The following is a 22023-nucleotide window of genomic DNA, read 5'->3' as shown; positions in this document are numbered from 1 at the left end:
GGAGGTCCCTCAACCTTCTGGAGTGGATTTAGGAGGTGGGGGCTGCAAGAAGGATGGAGAATCACTCAAAATCGCTTACCTACTGTTCTACTGATGAGAGCCTTGCTATCAGCTAAGCGACACTCTAGGATATAACTGAAGGTTTTTGAAATAAGTGAAAATCCAGTATCACTGGAGCTCATTTCTAAGCTTTGTAAGCTTTCAGAAAATAAGTTGATGCCTAACCTGTTGTCTTGGGCAAGTTAGAATTGTTCAATTTGCTGTGTGTTTTTCTGCTACTTTTAAGGTATTTGCGCACCATGTCATTTCTATCTTACTTATTTTGAAAAACCTGAAATATAACTGTTTGTATTTTTTTAAAAAAATTGTAATTTTTAATTAAAATCAACAGTGTGACCATTTTAGTACTTTTGTTGACAAACTCACCGACTACACTACAAGGAACATCCTTGCAAGCCCAATCATGAATGGCAAAGATGTGGTTGCTGTGATCATGGCAGTGAATAAAGTTGGAGGTCCATTCTTCAGCAGCGCAGATGAAAGTGTAAGTATGAATACAACTTGTTAGGGAGAATCTCCTTGCCCATTAACGTTGCCTATAAGCATTATAGCATCGCCACACCTTGTTGAACTGATTGAAGCTTTCTTAATGTTCCCAGATTTTCCTGAAGTACCTCAATTTTGCCTCTTTGAACCTGAAAATTTATCATCTGAGCTACCTTCACAACTGTGAAACTCGAAGAGGTCAGGTAAGGAAAAATATATTTCTGAACGCAAGGTGTCTTTCCCCCACTCGGCCTAAATTTAGATAAATAACAGCTACTGTTTCTGCCCCCAGTTTACCTGGTTTTCGTCTCCTACTCCTGCTTGTCTGAGGATGAGGGCCAATATTTTTTAAAGTCAAATGCTGACACATGTATTTCCTGCACACATACACAGCTTGAAATTTCAAATGGTGCTCCTGGAATCTGCTATGTTGTCGAATCAACTAACATGACGATTTGCCGTTCTGCAGGTTTTGCTGTGGTCAGCCAATAAGGTATTTGAGGAACTGACTGACATTGAAAGGCAATTCCACAAATCATTTTACACAGTGAAAGCCTATTTGAATTGTGACAGGTATTCTGTAGGCCTTCTGGATATGAGCAAAGAAAAGGTAAGCTAAGTTTCTAAGATTTTTTAGTAAGAGTGGTAGAGTACATGCTTTGCATGGAAAAGGAACCTAGTCCAGTCCTTGACATCTCCAAGACTGTATTCAATGTATATATTATTATTATTATTATTATTATTATTATTATTTAAGAATGTCACACCTGGAATTATTTAAATCATGGGAGGCATTCACTTTCTTTCTTTTTGGTCTTCATATGGCCAAAACTGACCTTCTGTAATAATATTTATCTCCCTTTCCAGGAATTCTTTGATTTGTGGCCAGTTCTAATGGGTGAAATCCCCCCTTACTCAGGACCTCGGACTCCGGATGGCAGAGTAGGTCATTAAACTGACAATAAATATCTCGTTTCACCACTTGGTCACTTGCTATGAATTCCCATTTCTGTTCTATTTGTAGGAGATCATCTTTTATAAAGTCATTGATTATATCTTACATGGAAAGGAAGAAATCAAAGTCATCCCGTAAGTAAAAAAAAGAAAAGAAATGATCTCATGGGCAGTGCAAAACTATTAAAAGTACAGGAGCCTTGTTCTCTTTTTCATCTGGCTACTTTATTTGCAAAGTATATTTGTAAGACAACATTAGGAACTCTTATTGAATCATACCCCACAACTGTCCCAGGAAAAGCGGGGCACACCATTTTTTCCACACAAGAGCACAGCAGCCATTTTGGGTGCTGCAATCTCGCGGTGAAAAGAACATGGGGTGGGGGTGGGGGGCTGCGATCTCATGTGGGTCATGTGACTCACCCGTGAACGTGGCCCAGAAAACATGCAACCCGGTTTTTGGCCTGGACATGTTGGAGGGTACGACATGTTAGAAGTGAAAGCATCAGGAGGCCGCGATTGCAGTAAAGCTCTTTAAGAATTTCAGCATGAGTAATTTAAGTGTGTTCTGTTTGCATCCAATCCTAATTTGATCAATGTTTTTGTGCATTTTCCTTTCCATTTAGAAATCCTAAGCCCGATCACTGGGCATTGGTTAGCGGCCTTCCAACATATGTTGCAGAAACTGGTTTCGTAAGTATTTACATTAGCATATTTCCATAATTCATCAAGGCAACGTTGGCCAAGAGCTAAAGAACCATGGGATGACTTCCGTGTGACCAAGAGAGCTTTGGATTGGTTCTTTTCAAACAGCCCCCGCCCTGTGCCGCATAGCAAGCAGCCATCTTGAAGTGAAGGAGAGTTTCAAAAGTAGTTTATGCTATGACCTGGAGGATGTGTAAGACCTTGGGTGGTCTTGGTAGGAGGGCTTAAATAATTCTACTTTAGATTTAATTAACAGCATGTAAAAAAAAATACAGATGGAAACTAAACATTTCTGCATTTTTTTTAGATTTGCAACATTATGGGTGCAGCTTCGGATGAAATGTTTACGTTTCAGGTACTGTGATCGCAGCTGTTCATGAGGGTCCCCCATTGGTGTATCTTGGGAAGAAGGAATGAATGCTAAATCCATTTAAGTTTGCTATGCCCCTAGCAATGCGGTCTACGTGGGACTACCTTTGAAGGTGACCCGGAAACTGCAATTAATCTAGAATGCGGCAGCCAGACTGGTGACTGGGAGCGGCCACCAGAACCACATAACACCGGTCCTGAGAGATCTACATTGGCTCCCAGTACGTTTCCGAGCACAATTCCAAGTGTTGGTGCTGGCCTTTAAAGCCCTAAACGGCCTTGGTCCTGTATACCTCAAGGAGCGTCTCCACCCCCATTGTTTAGCCCGTATACTGAGATCCAGCGCTGAGGGTCTTCTGGCAGTTCCCTCACTCCGAGAAGCAAAGCTACAGGGAAGCAGGCAGAGGGCCTTCTCGGTAGTGGCACCCAGGGCTGGCTCTAGGTATAGTCCTGGTGGCGCCGGGCCGTCAGGGCAGGGGTGCCGGAGCAATCTCCGCGCCTCAGCGCCAGGGCGCCTGACCTGCTCGAGACTGCCCTGGTGGCACCCGCCCTGTGGAACGCCCTCCCGTTAGATGTCAAAGAGAAAAACAACTACCTGACATTTAGGAAATACCTAAAGGCAGCCGTGTTTAGGGAAGTTTGTAATCTGTGATATTTTAATGTATTTTAATGCATGTTGGAAGCCGCCTAGAGTGGCGGGGGGGGGGGGGACCAGGCCAGATGGGCGGGGTATACATAATAAATTATTATTATTATTATTATTATTATTATTATTATTATTATTATTATTATTATTAAATATGGTACTGGCCATACGACATCCTCCTTTACATTGGCTGAATAATATCACTATTATATTGAGAAAATGTGCAATTTATAGTGACATATACTTTGTATGTTGCTTTAAGGAAAGTCCTGTTGATGAATCAGGGTGGATTATCAAAAATGTTCTCTCCATGCCCATAGTCAACAAAAAGGAAGAGATTGTTGGTGTTGCTACCTTTTACAACAGAAAAGATGGGAAGCCCTTTGATGAACAGGATGAAACACTAATGGAGGTAGGTCTCTTTATTGGAGCTGGAATTGAAAACAGATCTTCTTTTGCCCCATCTTTTTGTGCCTGCCAAACATGCTTATGATAATATTTTATTCTCCTGTGAATTATGCTGTTTTAAACGTGCGTTTTATATTTGACTTCACTTAGCAATTTTTTTTAAAAAAAAGTTTACGTTGTTTTGTTGTTGTTAACTTTGTTTGTGTTAAATATGTATTCTGCAGTTGACCTCCTTTGTAATGTTTTATTTTGAAATCTTTAAGGTAATATTTTAGTTTTCCGTCAATTATGTTGCTTTGACAGATTAGTTTAATGGTGTTTTAATATGCTGAAAACAGCTTTGAGATTTTTCTTAAAAATATAAACTTGCATAGAAATAAAAAAAATAAAAAAAATAAAATAAAAAATAAAAGACAGTTGATTGCAAAATACTAACACTTGCCGATGATGAGAGTGGCCTAAATATTATTTCAATACTAACACAATTCTGCAATAAATCAATAGAGCCTTAGGTTCCTACTCCATGCAGTATGCAAAGAAATGGCTACCTGATGTATTTCTTTCCATTTCTTAAATGGTTAGTCTCCCACTTCTTCTTTTTATGCTTCTTCCATCAGTACCCAGCTCCGCTACAAACCCATTTTACCCACAAGTTGTGTGTCTCTCACACACCCTTAGGCCACTCTTGAACTGGCTTCCTGTACCCTATCGTGCTCATTTAAACCTTCCCCCTTGACTTGAGATAGTTACTGATTCTCCCCAGCTATTGTATCATCTTTTGCTTCCTCCAGCTCCTCTTCTCTTTCATTGTCGACAATTAAACTTTGTTCCAAATCCATGGTTTTTATGTGCATTTCCCTTAGCTTCTTCTGCATATCATCTTCAGGAAGCCGTCAAAATAGCCTTCACCAACCAGGAGCCCTCGATATGTTTTTGGACTGAGTTGCCTAACATCCGGAGGGCACTGGGTTGGCAAAAGCTGATCTAAAGCCTTATCTCTTTCTTCTTATATGATATCATTCAGAGGCGGATTAAGGGCTGCACGACCGATTCCCTCCCCCCCCCAACAGGGTGCAGGAGCCAAGGGGGGCATCTCCCTGCCTCCTTCCTGCCTCCTTCCCAAAGCCTAATAAATGCTGGGCTTTGGGAAGAAGGCCTGAGGGCTCTGGCAGGGTCCTCCGGTCCTCCTGTCTCCTTCCCAACGCCTAGGTCAGGGGTTCCCAACAAAATTTGCTCGAGGACCCCTCATCGAGCCGCTATTGTGACAAGGACCCCCATTAATTCCTAATCCTAAAATTAAAAAGTGAGAGCCAAATTAAGAGTCTTTTTATATTTTATATTTATACATTTTTTACAGTTACAACAGAGTACTCCATCCGTATACAGTTAGTTTTAATTTTCAGTTCTTAATGAGATGAGTTAAATCTGTCCTTTGAGTCCATTATTTCTGAAATATTAGGTTCCAAACTTGAAACTTTCACTCTGAAATCCGACCGCATGTCGACGTGAACTGTAGCTTCCGCGAAAAACAATGCTTTGTTTACAAACACTACTGTTTTGCAAAGAGGCAGCGCGCGCCAGGGAGGAGGGAGGGGAATGGAGAAGACAGGGTACCTGCGCAGTAGCGCACAAATGAAGCTGACGCGCACAAAGCATCTTGGGGAGGTGAGCGTTAGTAGAATGTGTGCGCTGCCTCTTTGCAAAACAGTAGTGTTTGTAAAGCGCCACCTAACGGCATACAGCACAACTACTGCCTCTATCTAATTCTACTTTTGCGCTAGACTCTGCTCATGCAGGAAGCGGCCAAAACAAAAAATTTGTTATCATACGAAATATATTTAATATATTTTTTATTCTAATAGCATCTTGCGGACCCCTCTGGCATAGCTCGCGGACCCCTGGGGGTCCCCGGACCACCTGTTGGGAACCACTGGCCTAGGTAGTGCTTCCCTAGCTTTCGGAAGGAAGAAGGAGGGCTCTAGGACCCTGCCACAGCCTTGCGCCTCCTTCCCAAAGCCCAGTGCCTCCCTCACCTGGCTGTGAGAAAGCAGCTTTGGGTTGGTGGGGGGAGGGAGCATCAAATTTTTGACCTCACACAGGGCACCATATTACCAAGGTCCACCTCTGTATCATTCCCTCCAGTAAGGGGTTTGTAGTTGTTCTTTTTAATTTGCTGCTGGGTTGCTGTTTTTTTACAGCATTTTTGTTTTTAAAATAATTATATATATATATATATATATATATATATATATATATATATAAACAAAACTTTATTGATTTTTTTACAAATTACATTTTTGTTTTTAAAATAATGATATTGCTAGTCTGTTTTTAACTTGTGGTGTTAGCCACCTTGACTGTAGGAAGGCAGAAAAAAAATCCTAATAATAGTTAATAAACACATACATATCACCACCGTATTAGTACTGTTCTTTAAGAGGCATTACTGGGATCTGGGAGAGGTACAACTCCTGTTGCAGCTGTAATAGTAACTTTTGTTTTATTTCCCAAGTCCTTGACACAATTCCTTGGCTGGTCTGTGCTCAATACTGATACCTACGATAAGATGAACAAACTGGAGAATCGAAAGGACATCGCACAGGACATGGTGCTCTACCATGTGCAATGCGACAAGAATGAAATGCAAGCAATACTGGTATGGTTCTTAAAGCCCTTGTTGTTTTTTTCCTCACTCCACTTGTTAATATTTTAAACATTCAAATCCAGGCTTCTCCCCATTTCCACTGTTGCCAATCATTTCAAATTAGTGTTCTAGGACAACCTCCACCCCCATTTTTTTTTTTACTTTAATCATCATTTTCGGGAAACCAGTGTTGCTTTCACCCTGCCACAAATCAGGTCCTCCCTAATAAGAGGGCAGGTGTTGCGGTGGAACCTGGCAATCAGACCCTGCGTTGTGGGTGGGAACATTGGAGCAGCCACAACACCCTATTGGTGGTCCCTTGATCCTGGGAGCAATTGGGCTAGAGGGGCACCAGTCAAAGCGACCGAGGGACCACAACTTAACCCGCTGCACGTGTCCCTGAGCTTCCTCTTTTGGGTTCAGGGCATCGGAAGACCTGCCCACCTCTCCCTATGTTTAGGGCTTGCGCTTGACCTTGTTATGCCGTCGTGTGTCGCCTGTCGTTGGGACAGGGGCACGGCAGGAATTTTCCCCATTTGGTTGATTGGCTGGTGCCACTTGGGTTTCGCCTGCCGCGTAGCAACCGCCACAACTTGTAAGGTTGCGGATAGGCTCTGGTTCTGGTGATAGGGGTGGCAGGATGCCTAGCCAACCCTATGCGTTGGGTATTCCTTTAAGATGGAATCCACGGACTCATGGTTGGTCTTCCCCATGCGGGGTTGTGCCCTGAGCCTGAGTCCAGGGCTCATCTGGGTGGAGGTCGAGCAGGGCTCCTGCTTGCCACCGTCCCAAAAACCAAACCAAAAATTTGAGTTGATCTGAATTTATTTCTTGGGGATGGCTAAAAGGTCTCCACACGCAAAAACTGGCAACACTGAAATAGAAACTCACACATCCATGAGCCCTGATCTTGCAACCACATGACAGATATCCAAGTACAGTCATACCTCGGTTTAAGTACGCCTCGGGTTAAGTACGCTTCAGGTTCAGTACTCCGCGGACCCGTCTGGAACGGATTGATCCACTTTCCATTACTTTCAATGGGAAAGCTCGCTTCAGGTTAAGTACACTTCAGGTTAAGTACTGTACGGACTGTCTGGAACGGATTAATCCACTTTCCATTACTTTCAATGGGAAAGATCGCTTCAGGTTAAGTACAGACTTCCGGAACCAATTGTGTTTGTAATCCGAGGTACCACTGTAATACAAATACATGTAATAAAGGCCCAACAGATCTTGGCTTTTGGTTTTTCACTGGAAAGCAGCACCAGAAGCCTGAAGTTTTGAGCAGAGTAGGGGGAAGTGGAGATGGCCACCCCTTTCATGTTGGCCGCTCTCCTAATTAAATCATCCTCACAAACTGCTTTGCCCCCCAGCCACCTGGGTTCTAGATGCATATTGACCTTTCCCTAGAACCCTGAAAGCATCTTGGGTGGCCAATTTTGAGTGAGAAAATGGTTGGTGGAGAAAGGGATAAACAACAAGCCCTCCTTCCCTGCCATTCCTCCATTCAAAGTGTACAGGCTTATGAGGCTGCTTTTCAATTATGTGTACTTTACCCATTGAAAAGAATATTTGCTTCAATGCTGCAGACTGAAGGATTGAATAAACTTCCCAAGTAGGGACGAGGAGGACATGTAGAGGGAGAGAGGGCACCTTTGTAATAATTTGGGTGTTTAAGTTGCCTTTAAAGGGTTATGTAAGTTTGCATGAGGAAGAGTTGGCAAGCCTCACTCAGTAAGCGCCTTTAAATATATACTTAAAAAACCCAAATATGTCTGTGCGCAGATAAAGTTGATCTCTGTGACTGTGTACACATTTCCATTTACTCCGGCTCTACTGCCCTCCCACTGCTGTGGGCACATTGAGTTTGAAACTGTGGACACATTATGTGAGCCACAATCCATATTTATCCTGCTGTTTCTTGAGAACGGCTCCTGTCTTATGTGTTTTCCCTCAAACCATCTGATTTGAAAATGTAAGTCACATTCACTTCACAGTTAAGCTGAGGTGTGTACATTTGAGACAGCTGCTGCACATGCTCAGTGGGCTACTTCCTGAGTAGGAGTTCAGGGAGGCTTACAGGCACAGGGAAAACCTAATGTGTACATTAGCCTTTGCACAAGTGGTATTTCAGACACTTGTCAGTAGATGCCAGAATGACATTTGCTCAGCAGCCTCACACACTCTGTCACCAGTAGCATCCTTGTAGCATTAGATCTGCCTTAGGCACCAAAACGTCTTGGCCCATCTCTGAGTGCTGTCAGCCATAATTCAACTTCTCTATGTCTCCACAGCCGACACGACAGAAACTTGGGAAAGAGGTTGCTGAGTGTGATGAGGAAGAGCTGGCTGCAGTTCTAGTGAGTGTCCAACATGGCTTGTTCTGGGTTAATACCCTTCTTTTGAAATTTCGCAGTTAAACTTTCTCCCCTGCCAAAGTCATACAACGGAGATTATAATATGATCAGGGGAAACAACCAGGTGTGCAGGGCGTATCAGCAGTGTCCAATATCAAAGAATATGATCAATACTATTGGGGTGGACAATAAATGGCAAAAGTGGTGTTGTCTCCCAGCCCAGTTCCTGGCAGCTGGTCCATTTTTATGGTGCAGCTCTTACATGTAAAAAAGCAAAATTGATTTTTAGTGTGGGATTCCCCCAACCAACTCTGTCAGCGAAAGAATTTCTGCTTGCTTCCTCCCCTCAAAAACCCCTCAAAAGAATCTGGAAGAATCACTGTGGGGGGAGAGGGGAGGGTGTGTTGTTCTGTCTTGCAAACTTGAATGCTTGTGCAGATGGAACGATTGGAAGAACGCAACACTGAACTCCACTTGTAAAAAAGAATAGAAGGGAGGGAGAGCTGTTCTTTACTTTAATGTTACTTCTTGGTTAAGTGTTGGTTCTATTGTCAATCTTTTTCACTCACTTGGAGGTTGGGTTGTGTAGAAAATAGCACTATTTGGGCTCCTAAGAATACAGGGTAACTAAACTTCCAGTAGCTACTTCAATTGCTGGCTGTGACGGATTGGCCTGGTGGGCAAAAGAACTCCAGGGTGCAGAGAGTTAAACCCCAACCTCCTGGATAAATGACGCATTCCATTCCTGAGGGGCGGGACTGCCAGGAGTTTAAAAGGAATGGGAGGGAGTTAATTCGGTTGAGAGAGAGTTGTGGGAGCGAGGGAGAGGTGGTTAGGCAGTTGGCAGTTGGGAGTTAGGGAGTTGGTAGAGAGTGGGATGCAGGAGCTGTATGAAGAAAACTGTGTTAAATAAAAAGAAGATTTGTGCTTTTAAGAACCAAAGAAACTCATGTTTAGAAGTTAAATAATAAAGTCAAATGTGCTTAAACGTTCACTGACTCGGCAGTGTCTCAGTACCTTCAGAGGTGTGACAAAGAGGGGAGAACAAAGCTTTCCTGGGGAAGAGGAAACTGTTTGCTGTTTCTCCTGTCATACAAAGGGCTGGTTAGCGAAGCCGAAGGAGCCACATAGTTGCCTAAGGGAGAGGCACACTGTAGCTGTAGGGAACCCAGGGAGGAAGACCCCACTGGTGGCCATAGGTTTCGAACGCAGAGCCTGAGGTACTCTGGAGACAAGTCCAGTTTGGACTCTGGAGGTTTTTTTTTTTCTCCCGTTTGTGGAGAAGCACAGGGAGAGCCTCTGAGGTTTAAGCAGTGAGGTGGGGGATCCATCACATTATTGGTGGCAGCGTCGTGATCTGAATCCACAACCAAAGTTGAAGTTTGTGGGAGTTTTAAAACGATATTTTCCAGAGAAGGAAAATGGCACATTTAAGAAAAGCAAGAGAGGCTAAAGGGGATGAGAGGACAGAAGGGGCTGAGGGGAGCCCAAATTCTGAATTAGAGCTTATGAGATTGAGAATTGAGATGTCTAGAATTGAAAGTGAAAAGGAGAAGGCTAGGATTGAAGTTGAAAGGGAAAAGTTAGCGGCTGAGGAGAGAATGCAGTCTGAGAAATTAAAAACACAATTGGAGCAGGAGAGATTGCAAGCAGAAAAGGAGATGCAGCTGGGGAGAATGCGTTTGGAAGAGATTCAATTGAGAGGAGAGGTATCTCCAAATAGAGAAAATGTGGAGGTTACCTCAGCAAACCTCAAGAGATTCCCAAAATATGTAAATGGGGATGATGCCGAAAGCTTTCTATTCAGTTTCGAACGCATTTGTCAGGAATTAAAAATAGCTGAGGCGGACTGGATGATGTATCTGAGGCCTCAAATATGTGGCATCTTGAGTGAAATATACTCAGACTTAAGGGATACTGAACTATCCAGTTATGAGATATTTAAGCAGCGGGTGAGAGTACGCTGTGGGCTAACTGCTGATCAAAGCCGAAAAGCCTTTAGAGAACTAAAAAGAGGTCCCAAAGAGACATTTTCTCAGCTGGCAAGCAAGCTAGATCGTTTGCTGGACAGGTGGATTCAGGGGAGCGGGGTGACCAGCTTCCAAGAATTAAAACAGCTAATTTGTGTGGAGCAGTTTTATAAACATGTCCCTATGAATCTACGCTGGTTTATTAAAGACAAAAGGCTGATGGATGTGTCCAAAATGGCTTTAATATTAGATGAGATTGAAGGAGATTGTCCTGAAATGCTGATTCCAAGGCAGTGGCCAAAGAACAGGCAGATGAAGCCTTATGAAAAAGGGGAGAAAGCTGACCGGGCTCCTGACAAAGTAGACACTCCAGTAGTCAGAAAAATATCTTGCTATTTTTGTGGATTAGAAGGTCACATAAGATCAAGATGCCCGCAATTAGCAAAAAAACAAAATGCCAACACGGCTACCAAGTCAGTGAAGTTGCTAACCCAAGCTGAGGTAAAAAAATCACCTCAGGAAAGTAACCCCGAATCAACTGTCAGTGCCTCAGAGACTGTGGCTAACATAAGGCAGGTCTGGAGAGCTGATCAGGGGATTAATAAAGACTTTATGGAGCCAGTGATTTTAAATAATCAAGAATATTTGGGTTTACGTGACACAGGTGCAGAAGTGAGTCTGGTTAGATCACACTGTGTGACACAGGATCAGTACCTTAAAGACCAAACTTTTAGTCTAAAGGGAATATGGGGACCTGAGTTCGAGGTTCCGGTAGCAGAAGTGGATATAGTTTATAATGGCATGAGGAGAAAATGGAAAGTGGGCGTCTGGGATAACATCGATACACCATTTCTGATAGGCAATGATGTAATCAAGCCTGAATTTAAGGTTCAAGTTGTCACTAGAGCCCAAACCGAAGCAAAAGGGAATCCATTAACTGCAGTAGAAGAGGCCCAAGCCGATCCTGAGGGGAATGGAATGTTGGGGAGAATGTCAGTTGTAACCACCATAACTGCCAACAGGGCCCAGTTCCTGGCAGAACAGAGGGAGGAGGAAACTCTAAAGGGATTGTGTGGAGAAGCTAAAGGGCAGTACAGCACAGTGGTGTCAGTAGAAAAGCCCAGGGTTTCTTGTATAAAGGAGGAACCATTAATTAGTAAATCTGAGAGAGGCAAAACTGCAGCTGGGTGGGAAAGCAAAGAGCAATCGGTGATGCCAAAGAAGATCAGTCTGCAAGAGCCGCAATTGGCACAGGATGCCCCCACAACAGCGCATTTTGAAATAAGCCAAAAGGAGAGAGTCCAAGACCAAATTTACTGGACTGCTATAAACAAAGACACCAGAGGTTCTAAAAGGGAGAACAGTTTTATTTTAGACCTTGGGGACAGAGCCCTAAGATTACCAGAGGAGATTCCTCTGAGGGAGAACAGAGATAAGACTGTGTTCAAAGTCAATGGAAATGATTTAACAAGACAGAGCTTACCTAAGGAGCTCATAGCCGACTTGGGTATGAAGGAGGTGTTGCCACTTGGCGGAGTTAGCTGTGTAGGGACTGCAAATAACTTTCTGCAAGCCAAAGAGCTTGGTAAAAAGAAGGAGGGAACAGCAGCCTCGTCTGTAACACCTTATCCTAACCACCAACAGTACAGTGTGGATGAGCGTTGCCAACCATTTGTGTTAAGTTTCGACTTGATTAGTCAGGAGAGCGGATACAGCCCTTCTGAGCTGGCTGATGGACAGCAAACCAGTGCACTGTTACATCTATTACTGCCTGAAAGGAAGGAGGAAGAGAGCGTGGCACATCCAGTGATTATATCTAGCATACTGGAGCTGCCTTGCTATGTGCCAGAGACTGAAAGGCAAGCTGTAAGCAGAGTGCACAGGGCACAGCAGTGCTTGGAATCAGGGGGTGCATTCCTAATTACAAATGGGAATCCCTTGCATGGCAAAAAGGAAGCTCGAAAATGCCAAGATGCTGCGCATCCGTCATCTTGTTGTCCTGCTGAGGCCGAATATGATCCTGGGGGGAGTCGGAAACAACGAGAGGCCCACAGGAAAATGATTGCCCGAAAGCGAAAGTGGCTTGAGATTTGCTTGCGCCGGACTATTGCACCGAGAGGCATGTTCCAGTACCATCTGAAACTGTCTGCAGAGTCGTCAGTGCAAGGCAGAAGATCTGCTCAACGCATGGCCGGTGCAGCGCAATGAAGGAAAAGCGACGCGGCAGGAGGAGGAAAAAGGACTTGTTAAAGTGCAACAATTTTCTTCCAATGCAGAGTCGTCAGGAGTCCCACTGACTAACACAGCTAAAGACAATCTTATGCACCACTTATCGAGACTTATTCCTTCTAAAGTCATAATTGACTGGTGGGAGGAGGGTTTCTTTTTATTTATTAGGTGTCGCAAGAAGAATTGCTGAGAACAAGTGCCTTCATCATTTGGGGAGAATCTATTGTGCTTTTGTTGAAGGTGACAACTTGATCTTTTTATGACAGCAGTGTATTTCAATGTTGCTAGAATTTTGAAAATGTTTTTGATGGTATGGTATCAATTCTGTTTTGGTTGGGACACATAAATGTTTAGTGTATAATTTTTGGGGAAAACCCTGATTTTTGAATAGAAGGAAAGGTTTAATTTTACACTATATATACATAGGTGGGTATTATTGGGAAAATGCATTCTATTTCTTTTGAAATGTTAAAGTGTATAGTGCATATGTAAGCGTGTATATCTGAAGTCTAGGTTAACTGCAGGTATAGGGGTAAGTTTAGCAGGGGAATTGAGAGTTGCAACACAGGTTTGTGTAAACAGCGCACCTGGGGGGAAGGTAAGCCAGGAAATTCACGACTCTATCTCCCTGCTTCGGCATTACTCTGATATTTTTGAGTATGCCTGCGCAAGGGTTTTCGGGGGAGGGGAGAAAATGTGACGGATTGGCCTGGTGGGCAAAAGAACTCCAGGGTGCAGAGAGTTAAACCCCAACCTCCTGGATAAATGACGCATTCCATTCCTGAGGGGCGGGACTGCCAGGAGTTTAAAAGGAATGGGAGGGAGTTAATTCGGTTGAGAGAGAGTTGTGGGAGCGAGGGAGAGGTGGTTAGGCAGTTGGCAGTTGGGAGTTAGGGAGTTGGTAGAGAGTGGGATGCAGGAGCTGTATGAAGAAAACTGTGTTAAATAAAAAGAAGATTTGTGCTTTTAAGAACCAAAGAAACTCATGTTTAGAAGTTAAATAATAAAGTCAAATGTGCTTAAACGTTCACTGACTCGGCAGTGTCTCAGTACCTTCAGAGGTGTGACAAAGAGGGGAGAACAAAGCTTTCCTGGGGAAGAGGAAACTGTTTGCTGTTTCTCCTGTCATACAAAGGGCTGGTTAGCGAAGCCGAAGGAGCCACATAGTTGCCTAAGGGAGAGGCACACTGTAGCTGTAGGGAACCCAGGGAGGAAGACCCCACTGGTGGCCATAGGTTTCGAACGCAGAGCCTGAGGTACTCTGGAGACAAGTCCAGTTTGGACTCTGGAGGTTTTTTTTTTTCTCCCGTTTGTGGAGAAGCACAGGGAGAGCCTCTGAGGTTTAAGCAGTGAGGTGGGGGATCCATCACATTATTGGTGGCAGCGTCGTGATCTGAATCCACAACCAAAGTTGAAGTTTGTGGGAGTTTTAAAACGATATTTTCCAGAGAAGGAAAATGGCACATTTAAGAAAAGCAAGAGAGGCTAAAGGGGATGAGAGGACAGAAGGGGCTGAGGGGAGCCCAAATTCTGAATTAGAGCTTATGAGATTGAGAATTGAGATGTCTAGAATTGAAAGTGAAAAGGAGAAGGCTAGGATTGAAGTTGAAAGGGAAAAGTTAGCGGCTGAGGAGAGAATGCAGTCTGAGAAATTAAAAACACAATTGGAGCAGGAGAGATTGCAAGCAGAAAAGGAGATGCAGCTGGGGAGAATGCGTTTGGAAGAGATTCAATTGAGAGGAGAGGTATCTCCAAATAGAGAAAATGTGGAGGTTACCTCAGCAAACCTCAAGAGATTCCCAAAATATGTAAATGGGGATGATGCCGAAAGCTTTCTATTCAGTTTCGAACGCATTTGTCAGGAATTAAAAATAGCTGAGGCGGACTGGATGATGTATCTGAGGCCTCAAATATGTGGCATCTTGAGTGAAATATACTCAGACTTAAGGGATACTGAACTATCCAGTTATGAGATATTTAAGCAGCGGGTGAGAGTACGCTGTGGGCTAACTGCTGATCAAAGCCGAAAAGCCTTTAGAGAACTAAAAAGAGGTCCCAAAGAGACATTTTCTCAGCTGGCAAGCAAGCTAGATCGTTTGCTGGACAGGTGGATTCAGGGGAGCGGGGTGACCAGCTTCCAAGAATTAAAACAGCTAATTTGTGTGGAGCAGTTTTATAAACATGTCCCTATGAATCTACGCTGGTTTATTAAAGACAAAAGGCTGATGGATGTGTCCAAAATGGCTTTAATATTAGATGAGATTGAAGGAGATTGTCCTGAAATGCTGATTCCAAGGCAGTGGCCAAAGAACAGGCAGATGAAGCCTTATGAAAAAGGGGAGAAAGCTGACCGGGCTCCTGACAAAGTAGACACTCCAGTAGTCAGAAAAATATCTTGCTATTTTTGTGGATTAGAAGGTCACATAAGATCAAGATGCCCGCAATTAGCAAAAAAACAAAATGCCAACACGGCTACCAAGTCAGTGAAGTTGCTAACCCAAGCTGAGGTAAAAAAATCACCTCAGGAAAGTAACCCCGAATCAACTGTCAGTGCCTCAGAGACTGTGGCTAACATAAGGCAGGTCTGGAGAGCTGATCAGGGGATTAATAAAGACTTTATGGAGCCAGTGATTTTAAATAATCAAGAATATTTGGGTTTACGTGACACAGGTGCAGAAGTGAGTCTGGTTAGATCACACTGTGTGACACAGGATCAGTACCTTAAAGACCAAACTTTTAGTCTAAAGGGAATATGGGGACCTGAGTTCGAGGTTCCGGTAGCAGAAGTGGATATAGTTTATAATGGCATGAGGAGAAAATGGAAAGTGGGCGTCTGGGATAACATCGATACACCATTTCTGATAGGCAATGATGTAATCAAGCCTGAATTTAAGGTTCAAGTTGTCACTAGAGCCCAAACCGAAGCAAAAGGGAATCCATTAACTGCAGTAGAAGAGGCCCAAGCCGATCCTGAGGGGAATGGAATGTTGGGGAGAATGTCAGTTGTAACCACCATAACTGCCAACAGGGCCCAGTTCCTGGCAGAACAGAGGGAGGAGGAAACTCTAAAGGGATTGTGTGGAGAAGCTAAAGGGCAGTACAGCACAGTGGTGTCAGTAGAAAAGCCCAGGGTTTCTTGTATAAAGGAGGAACCATTAATTAGTAAATCTGAGAGAGGCAAAACTGCAGCTGGGTGGGAAAGCAAAGAGCAATCGGTGATGCCAAAGAAGATCAGTCTGCAAGAGCCGCAATTGGCACAGGATGCCCCCACAACAGCGCATTTTGAAATAAGCCAAAAGGAGAGAGTCCAAGACCAAATTTACTGGACTGCTATAAACAAAGACACCAGAGGTTCTAAAAGGGAGAACAGTTTTATTTTAGACCTTGGGGACAGAGCCCTAAGATTACCAGAGGAGATTCCTCTGAGGGAGAACAGAGATAAGACTGTGTTCAAAGTCAATGGAAATGATTTAACAAGACAGAGCTTACCTAAGGAGCTCATAGCCGACTTGGGTATGAAGGAGGTGTTGCCACTTGGCGGAGTTAGCTGTGTAGGGACTGCAAATAACTTTCTGCAAGCCAAAGAGCTTGGTAAAAAGAAGGAGGGAACAGCAGCCTCGTCTGTAACACCTTATCCTAACCACCAACAGTACAGTGTGGATGAGCGTTGCCAACCATTTGTGTTAAGTTTCGACTTGATTAGTCAGGAGAGCGGATACAGCCCTTCTGAGCTGGCTGATGGACAGCAAACCAGTGCACTGTTACATCTATTACTGCCTGAAAGGAAGGAGGAAGAGAGCGTGGCACATCCAGTGATTATATCTAGCATACTGGAGCTGCCTTGCTATGTGCCAGAGACTGAAAGGCAAGCTGTAAGCAGAGTGCACAGGGCACAGCAGTGCTTGGAATCAGGGGGTGCATTCCTAATTACAAATGGGAATCCCTTGCATGGCAAAAAGGAAGCTCGAAAATGCCAAGATGCTGCGCATCCGTCATCTTGTTGTCCTGCTGAGGCCGAATATGATCCTGGGGGGAGTCGGAAACAACGAGAGGCCCACAGGAAAATGATTGCCCGAAAGCGAAAGTGGCTTGAGATTTGCTTGCGCCGGACTATTGCACCGAGAGGCATGTTCCAGTACCATCTGAAACTGTCTGCAGAGTCGTCAGTGCAAGGCAGAAGATCTGCTCAACGCATGGCCGGTGCAGCGCAATGAAGGAAAAGCGACGCGGCAGGAGGAGGAAAAAGGACTTGTTAAAGTGCAACAATTTTCTTCCAATGCAGAGTCGTCAGGAGTCCCACTGACTAACACAGCTAAAGACAATCTTATGCACCACTTATCGAGACTTATTCCTTCTAAAGTCATAATTGACTGGTGGGAGGAGGGTTTCTTTTTATTTATTAGGTGTCGCAAGAAGAATTGCTGAGAACAAGTGCCTTCATCATTTGGGGAGAATCTATTGTGCTTTTGTTGAAGGTGACAACTTGATCTTTTTATGACAGCAGTGTATTTCAATGTTGCTAGAATTTTGAAAATGTTTTTGATGGTATGGTATCAATTCTGTTTTGGTTGGGACACATAAATGTTTAGTGTATAATTTTTGGGGAAAACCCTGATTTTTGAATAGAAGGAAAGGTTTAATTTTACACTATATATACATAGGTGGGTATTATTGGGAAAATGCATTCTATTTCTTTTGAAATGTTAAAGTGTATAGTGCATATGTAAGCGTGTATATCTGAAGTCTAGGTTAACTGCAGGTATAGGGGTAAGTTTAGCAGGGGAATTGAGAGTTGCAACACAGGTTTGTGTAAACAGCGCACCTGGGGGGAAGGTAAGCCAGGAAATTCACGACTCTATCTCCCTGCTTCGGCATTACTCTGATATTTTTGAGTATGCCTGCGCAAGGGTTTTCGGGGGAGGGGAGAAAATGTGACGGATTGGCCTGGTGGGCAAAAGAACTCCAGGGTGCAGAGAGTTAAACCCCAACCTCCTGGATAAATGACGCATTCCATTCCTGAGGGGCGGGACTGCCAGGAGTTTAAAAGGAATGGGAGGGAGTTAATTCGGTTGAGAGAGAGTTGTGGGAGCGAGGGAGAGGTGGTTAGGCAGTTGGCAGTTGGGAGTTAGGGAGTTGGTAGAGAGTGGGATGCAGGAGCTGTATGAAGAAAACTGTGTTAAATAAAAAGAAGATTTGTGCTTTTAAGAACCAAAGAAACTCATGTTTAGAAGTTAAATAATAAAGTCAAATGTGCTTAAACGTTCACTGACTCGGCAGTGTCTCAGTACCTTCAGAGGTGTGACAAAGAGGGGAGAACAAAGCTTTCCTGGGGAAGAGGAAACTGTTTGCTGTTTCTCCTGTCATACAAAGGGCTGGTTAGCGAAGCCGAAGGAGCCACATAGTTGCCTAAGGGAGAGGCACACTGTAGCTGTAGGGAACCCAGGGAGGAAGACCCCACTGGTGGCCATAGGTTTCGAACGCAGAGCCTGAGGTACTCTGGAGACAAGTCCAGTTTGGACTCTGGAGGTTTTTTTTTTTCTCCCGTTTGTGGAGAAGCACAGGGAGAGCCTCTGAGGTTTAAGCAGTGAGGTGGGGGATCCATCACACTGGCATCTCTGAATACTGTAAACCAAAAGTGGTATTGACACAAAATTTTAAAACAGGAAAGCAGGATGGGTGATGTGTCTTTGATCCCAAGACCAGTTTGACTCTCAGGCTATTAGTATTGTATATATTTATTAATGAAATTTGTGCAACAAACGTTGTTTGGGCAACCCCATAACAAAGTTCTCTAGACAGCCTACAAGAAATATCCATTGGCGGAAAGAGAAGATAATCTTGGGCGATTGATTCATCTCATTTGTATAAGCAAAATTTGCCCCCCATCACAGCAGTAAGCAGTGCCAACACAAATATTATTGTGTCGATCACATATGGGCGCATAAAAATAATTAGCCCAGCAGCCACATTGCGGAAGGGCTTTGAGAAATGCTTGGTACCTGGTCAGTGGGACTTGCACCACTTCAACCAATGCTGCAACTCTCCCCCTGCTCCAGAAAGAACAGCTTCCAGATCCTGCACAATTTGAGATCTACGATTTCCACTTTTCTGATTTGGAATGGACTGAACTTGACCTTGTGAAATGTGGCATTCAGATGTATTATGAACTTGGAGTGGTGAAAAAATTCCAAATTCCACAGGAGGTAAGTGACACCGTTAATCTGTGGGCTAATTCTCTCAGTTGTCCACGTGAGGATATTGTATACAGTGGTACCTTGGTTTATGAACACAATTAGTTCCGGAAGTCTGTTCATAAACTGAAGCGTTCATAAACTGAAGCGAACTTTTCCATTGAAAGTAATGGAAAGTGGATTAATCAGTTCCAGACGGTCCGCGGAGTACTAAAACTGAAGCGTTCATAAACTGAAGCGAACTTTCCCATTGAAAGTAATGGAAAGTGGATTAATCCGTTCCAGACGGGTCCGCGGAGTACTCAACCTGAAGCGTACTTAACCCGAAGCATGGGTGTAATTGGTTCCGGAAGTCTGTTCATAAACTGAAGCGTTCATAAACTGAAGTGAACTTTCCCATTGAAAGTAATGGAAAGTGAATTAATCCGTTCCAGATGGGTCCGCGGCGTTCGTAAACCGAAAATTCGTAAACCGAGGTGTTCATAAACCGAGGTTCCACTGTACTGCATATATTCTTCTTTGACCTGTTGTTTGTCTGTAACATATTTCGGTCCCTTGACTATTAAATCCTGATTGATTGACTGGCATCTACCCACCTCTCCCAAGCTCCAGAAAATCCATGAGACAGCAGTAGCAGCAGCAGCAGCAACCTGCATGAGGAACCCACACTCTGACTTGCAGCCATTTGGGAGCTGCTGTTCTTTCCTCTGAGACCTGATGTGGCCCAAATATTTTGCAGTTAGAGCATCTAATGTCTAGGGGAAACCTGTATAGACTTTCCCCTCTTCTCAGTAACGTTCATTTAATTTATTGCAATGAAAACTTTGCTTAGCAGGCAGATTCCAAAAATACTCTAGAAAGGGAGCCGGTGGTTTGTTGGTTGGTTGTTTTATGACAATGATCTCTTCTGTTCCTGGCTGCAGAGTTTTCAAAGCCTGTGCTCACTATAGTTCTGTTTTCACAGGTCCTGGTGAGGTTCATATATTCCGTCAGCAAGGGTTACAGAAGGATTACCTATCACAACTGGCGCCATGGCTTCAATGTTGCACAAACCATGTTCACACTTCTCATGGTATCTTGGTCTTTACTGATGCTTTTCCTTCCCAAGATGCTGTTTCAGCTGAGATCAACTGCCCTTTCTTTACACGACTTTCATCCTCCCATCCCCTTGAGTTAGACTGCCTTTGTCCTTAAATGAACAAGGAATAAGTCTTACTGAAGGAAGAGTTATCAGCCTTTTCTGACGGTTTGCATAAGACACTGTTTGTTTGTTGTTGCAGAATTTTAATCCCACTCTTCAGCCCCAAAAGCTCCCAATGTGGCTTAGAGCCCCTACCGCCAGGGTTACACAGTGCTTTTTCCTCTTTAAAAAATGTTTAAGGGGTACTCTCATTTTCCTACTCATATTGAAATACTGCCCCTCAATGAGGCCAAACTTAGAGTCACAAAATGTTTTGGGGTATGCGTATCCCTGAGTCCCCCCCCCCAAAAAAACCCACTGGGTTTACAAACTAAAACACACACACACACACAACACAAAAGGAAAGTGGGTTGTGTCTTTTTTGTGAGGGGTGGGGAATAAGCAAACTCAGGTTCAAGTTCTTGGTTACAAGGTCTTCTAATGACCAGCTTGGGTAGAAAAGTTGAAGGGGGGTAGGTGCAAAAGTTGCTGGTCTCTCAGCTGTTATGAGTGGTCCTGTATCTGTGCTTCTCCCTAAACATATGCGGCAGCTTCTAGCTAATATTTTCTGCCTTTGCTGTCCTATCTATGAAGCGCTTAAGAACCCACAAGGGACTGTGGGATCAGTTTATACAGCCAGTGGAATCAAATAGTAAAAAATATCCTGGGCTATATACTAGTTCACACTACTTCACACCTCGTACCTATGGGACCGCCTCTCCTGGTATGTCCCACAGAGGAGCTTAAGGTCCATAAATAACAACACTTTGGAAGTCCCAAGCCCCAAGGAGGCCAGATTGGCCTCAACCAGGGCCAGGACCTTTTCAACTCTGGCCCTGGCCTGGTGGAACGCCCTACCGCAGGAGATCAGGGCCCTGTGGCAATTGACATCTTTCTGCAGGGCCTGCAAGATGGAGCTGTTCCCCCTGGCCTTTGGGCTGGACTCAGTCTAACCCCCCCCCCCTTTTTTATGGAACCCCTTATATGGGATTTGTATATAAATTTTTCCTCGGCTCTTTTGCTGGCCCATGTAGGACCAGCATGGATAGCTGGCCCCGGTGAATATTGGACGTTTTCCCCCTTATGGCTTTGATAGGCTACCACTAAAACGAGGCTGCATTTTAAGCTGCATTTTAAACTGTATTCCAACTTATATTTTATATTTTAATCAACTGTTTTTTTGTTTTGTTTTGTTTTTAATGTTTTTACTGTATTTATATTTCGTGTTAGCTGCCCTGAACCTGGTCGTGGCTGGGGAGGGTGGGGTATAAATAAATTATTATTATTATTACCGTATTATTATTATTATTATTATTATTATTATTATTATTATTATTATTATGAATTGCATATTTGAATGCTTTTCACTTTAAATGCATCTTGCATTCCAAGTTCAAATTTTAGTTCTGTATCTGCCTAGTAGAATAGGTTTTTGACTAGCGGTACTAGTAAGTAGCAATCCCAAGTGAATTTTCTACTTGCCAGAAGCACTAATCAAAATCTGTGTTCCTTACATGGTGTAGACAGGCAATCTGAAGCAGTACTACACAGATCTTGAAGCACTTGCCATGGTGACTGCGGCTTTGTGTCATGATATTGACCATCGAGGGACCAACAATCTTTATCAGATGAAGTAGGTTCTATTGTGCTGCTGTTTGATGTGCGTGAGGTTTTTAAAGTATGCAAAGTCTAGCCAGCTTTCAAAGAATTTTAAATATTTGTGTTAATTCTTTACTGTCTGCAGTTTTAGATATGATTTTATTGTTCCCAATTGATATACCTTTTTGTTGATATTTTATTGTTGTAAATTGTTGTAAACCT

The 22023-nt window shown here is 43.6% G+C and overlaps 2 protein-coding genes across 2 annotated transcripts in view; both read left to right on the top strand.

Annotated features, from left to right (window-relative positions):
- Window positions 1-22023, top strand: part of PDE6B (phosphodiesterase 6B) — a 38881-nt gene that overhangs the window by 7829 nt on the left and 9029 nt on the right. Inside the window, exons 2-14 of the mRNA XM_035097189.1 lie at window positions 392-544; window positions 660-749; window positions 1016-1156; window positions 1414-1488; window positions 1571-1635; window positions 2127-2193; window positions 2513-2560; window positions 3483-3632; window positions 6141-6284; window positions 8570-8635; window positions 18888-19034; window positions 19987-20094; window positions 21726-21835. Of these exons, the coding sequence (XP_034953080.1) occupies window positions 392-544; window positions 660-749; window positions 1016-1156; window positions 1414-1488; window positions 1571-1635; window positions 2127-2193; window positions 2513-2560; window positions 3483-3632; window positions 6141-6284; window positions 8570-8635; window positions 18888-19034; window positions 19987-20094; window positions 21726-21835 (1364 nt within the window). The remainder of the gene's footprint in view (window positions 1-391; window positions 545-659; window positions 750-1015; window positions 1157-1413; window positions 1489-1570; window positions 1636-2126; window positions 2194-2512; window positions 2561-3482; window positions 3633-6140; window positions 6285-8569; window positions 8636-18887; window positions 19035-19986; window positions 20095-21725; window positions 21836-22023) is intronic.
- On the top strand, window positions 14289-17045 carry LOC132591184 (uncharacterized). The gene has a single exon (XM_088658409.1). It carries the CDS (start codon window positions 14289-14291, stop codon window positions 17043-17045), a length of 2757 nt encoding a protein of 918 aa, XP_088514535.1.

The sequence above is a fragment of the Zootoca vivipara genome, chromosome 15, assembly GCF_965207765.1.
Source record: "Zootoca vivipara chromosome 15, rZooViv2.hap1.1, whole genome shotgun sequence".
Taxonomy (NCBI): Eukaryota; Metazoa; Chordata; class Lepidosauria; order Squamata; family Lacertidae; genus Zootoca; species Zootoca vivipara.
This window is presented reverse-complemented; position numbering and strand designations above follow the sequence as displayed.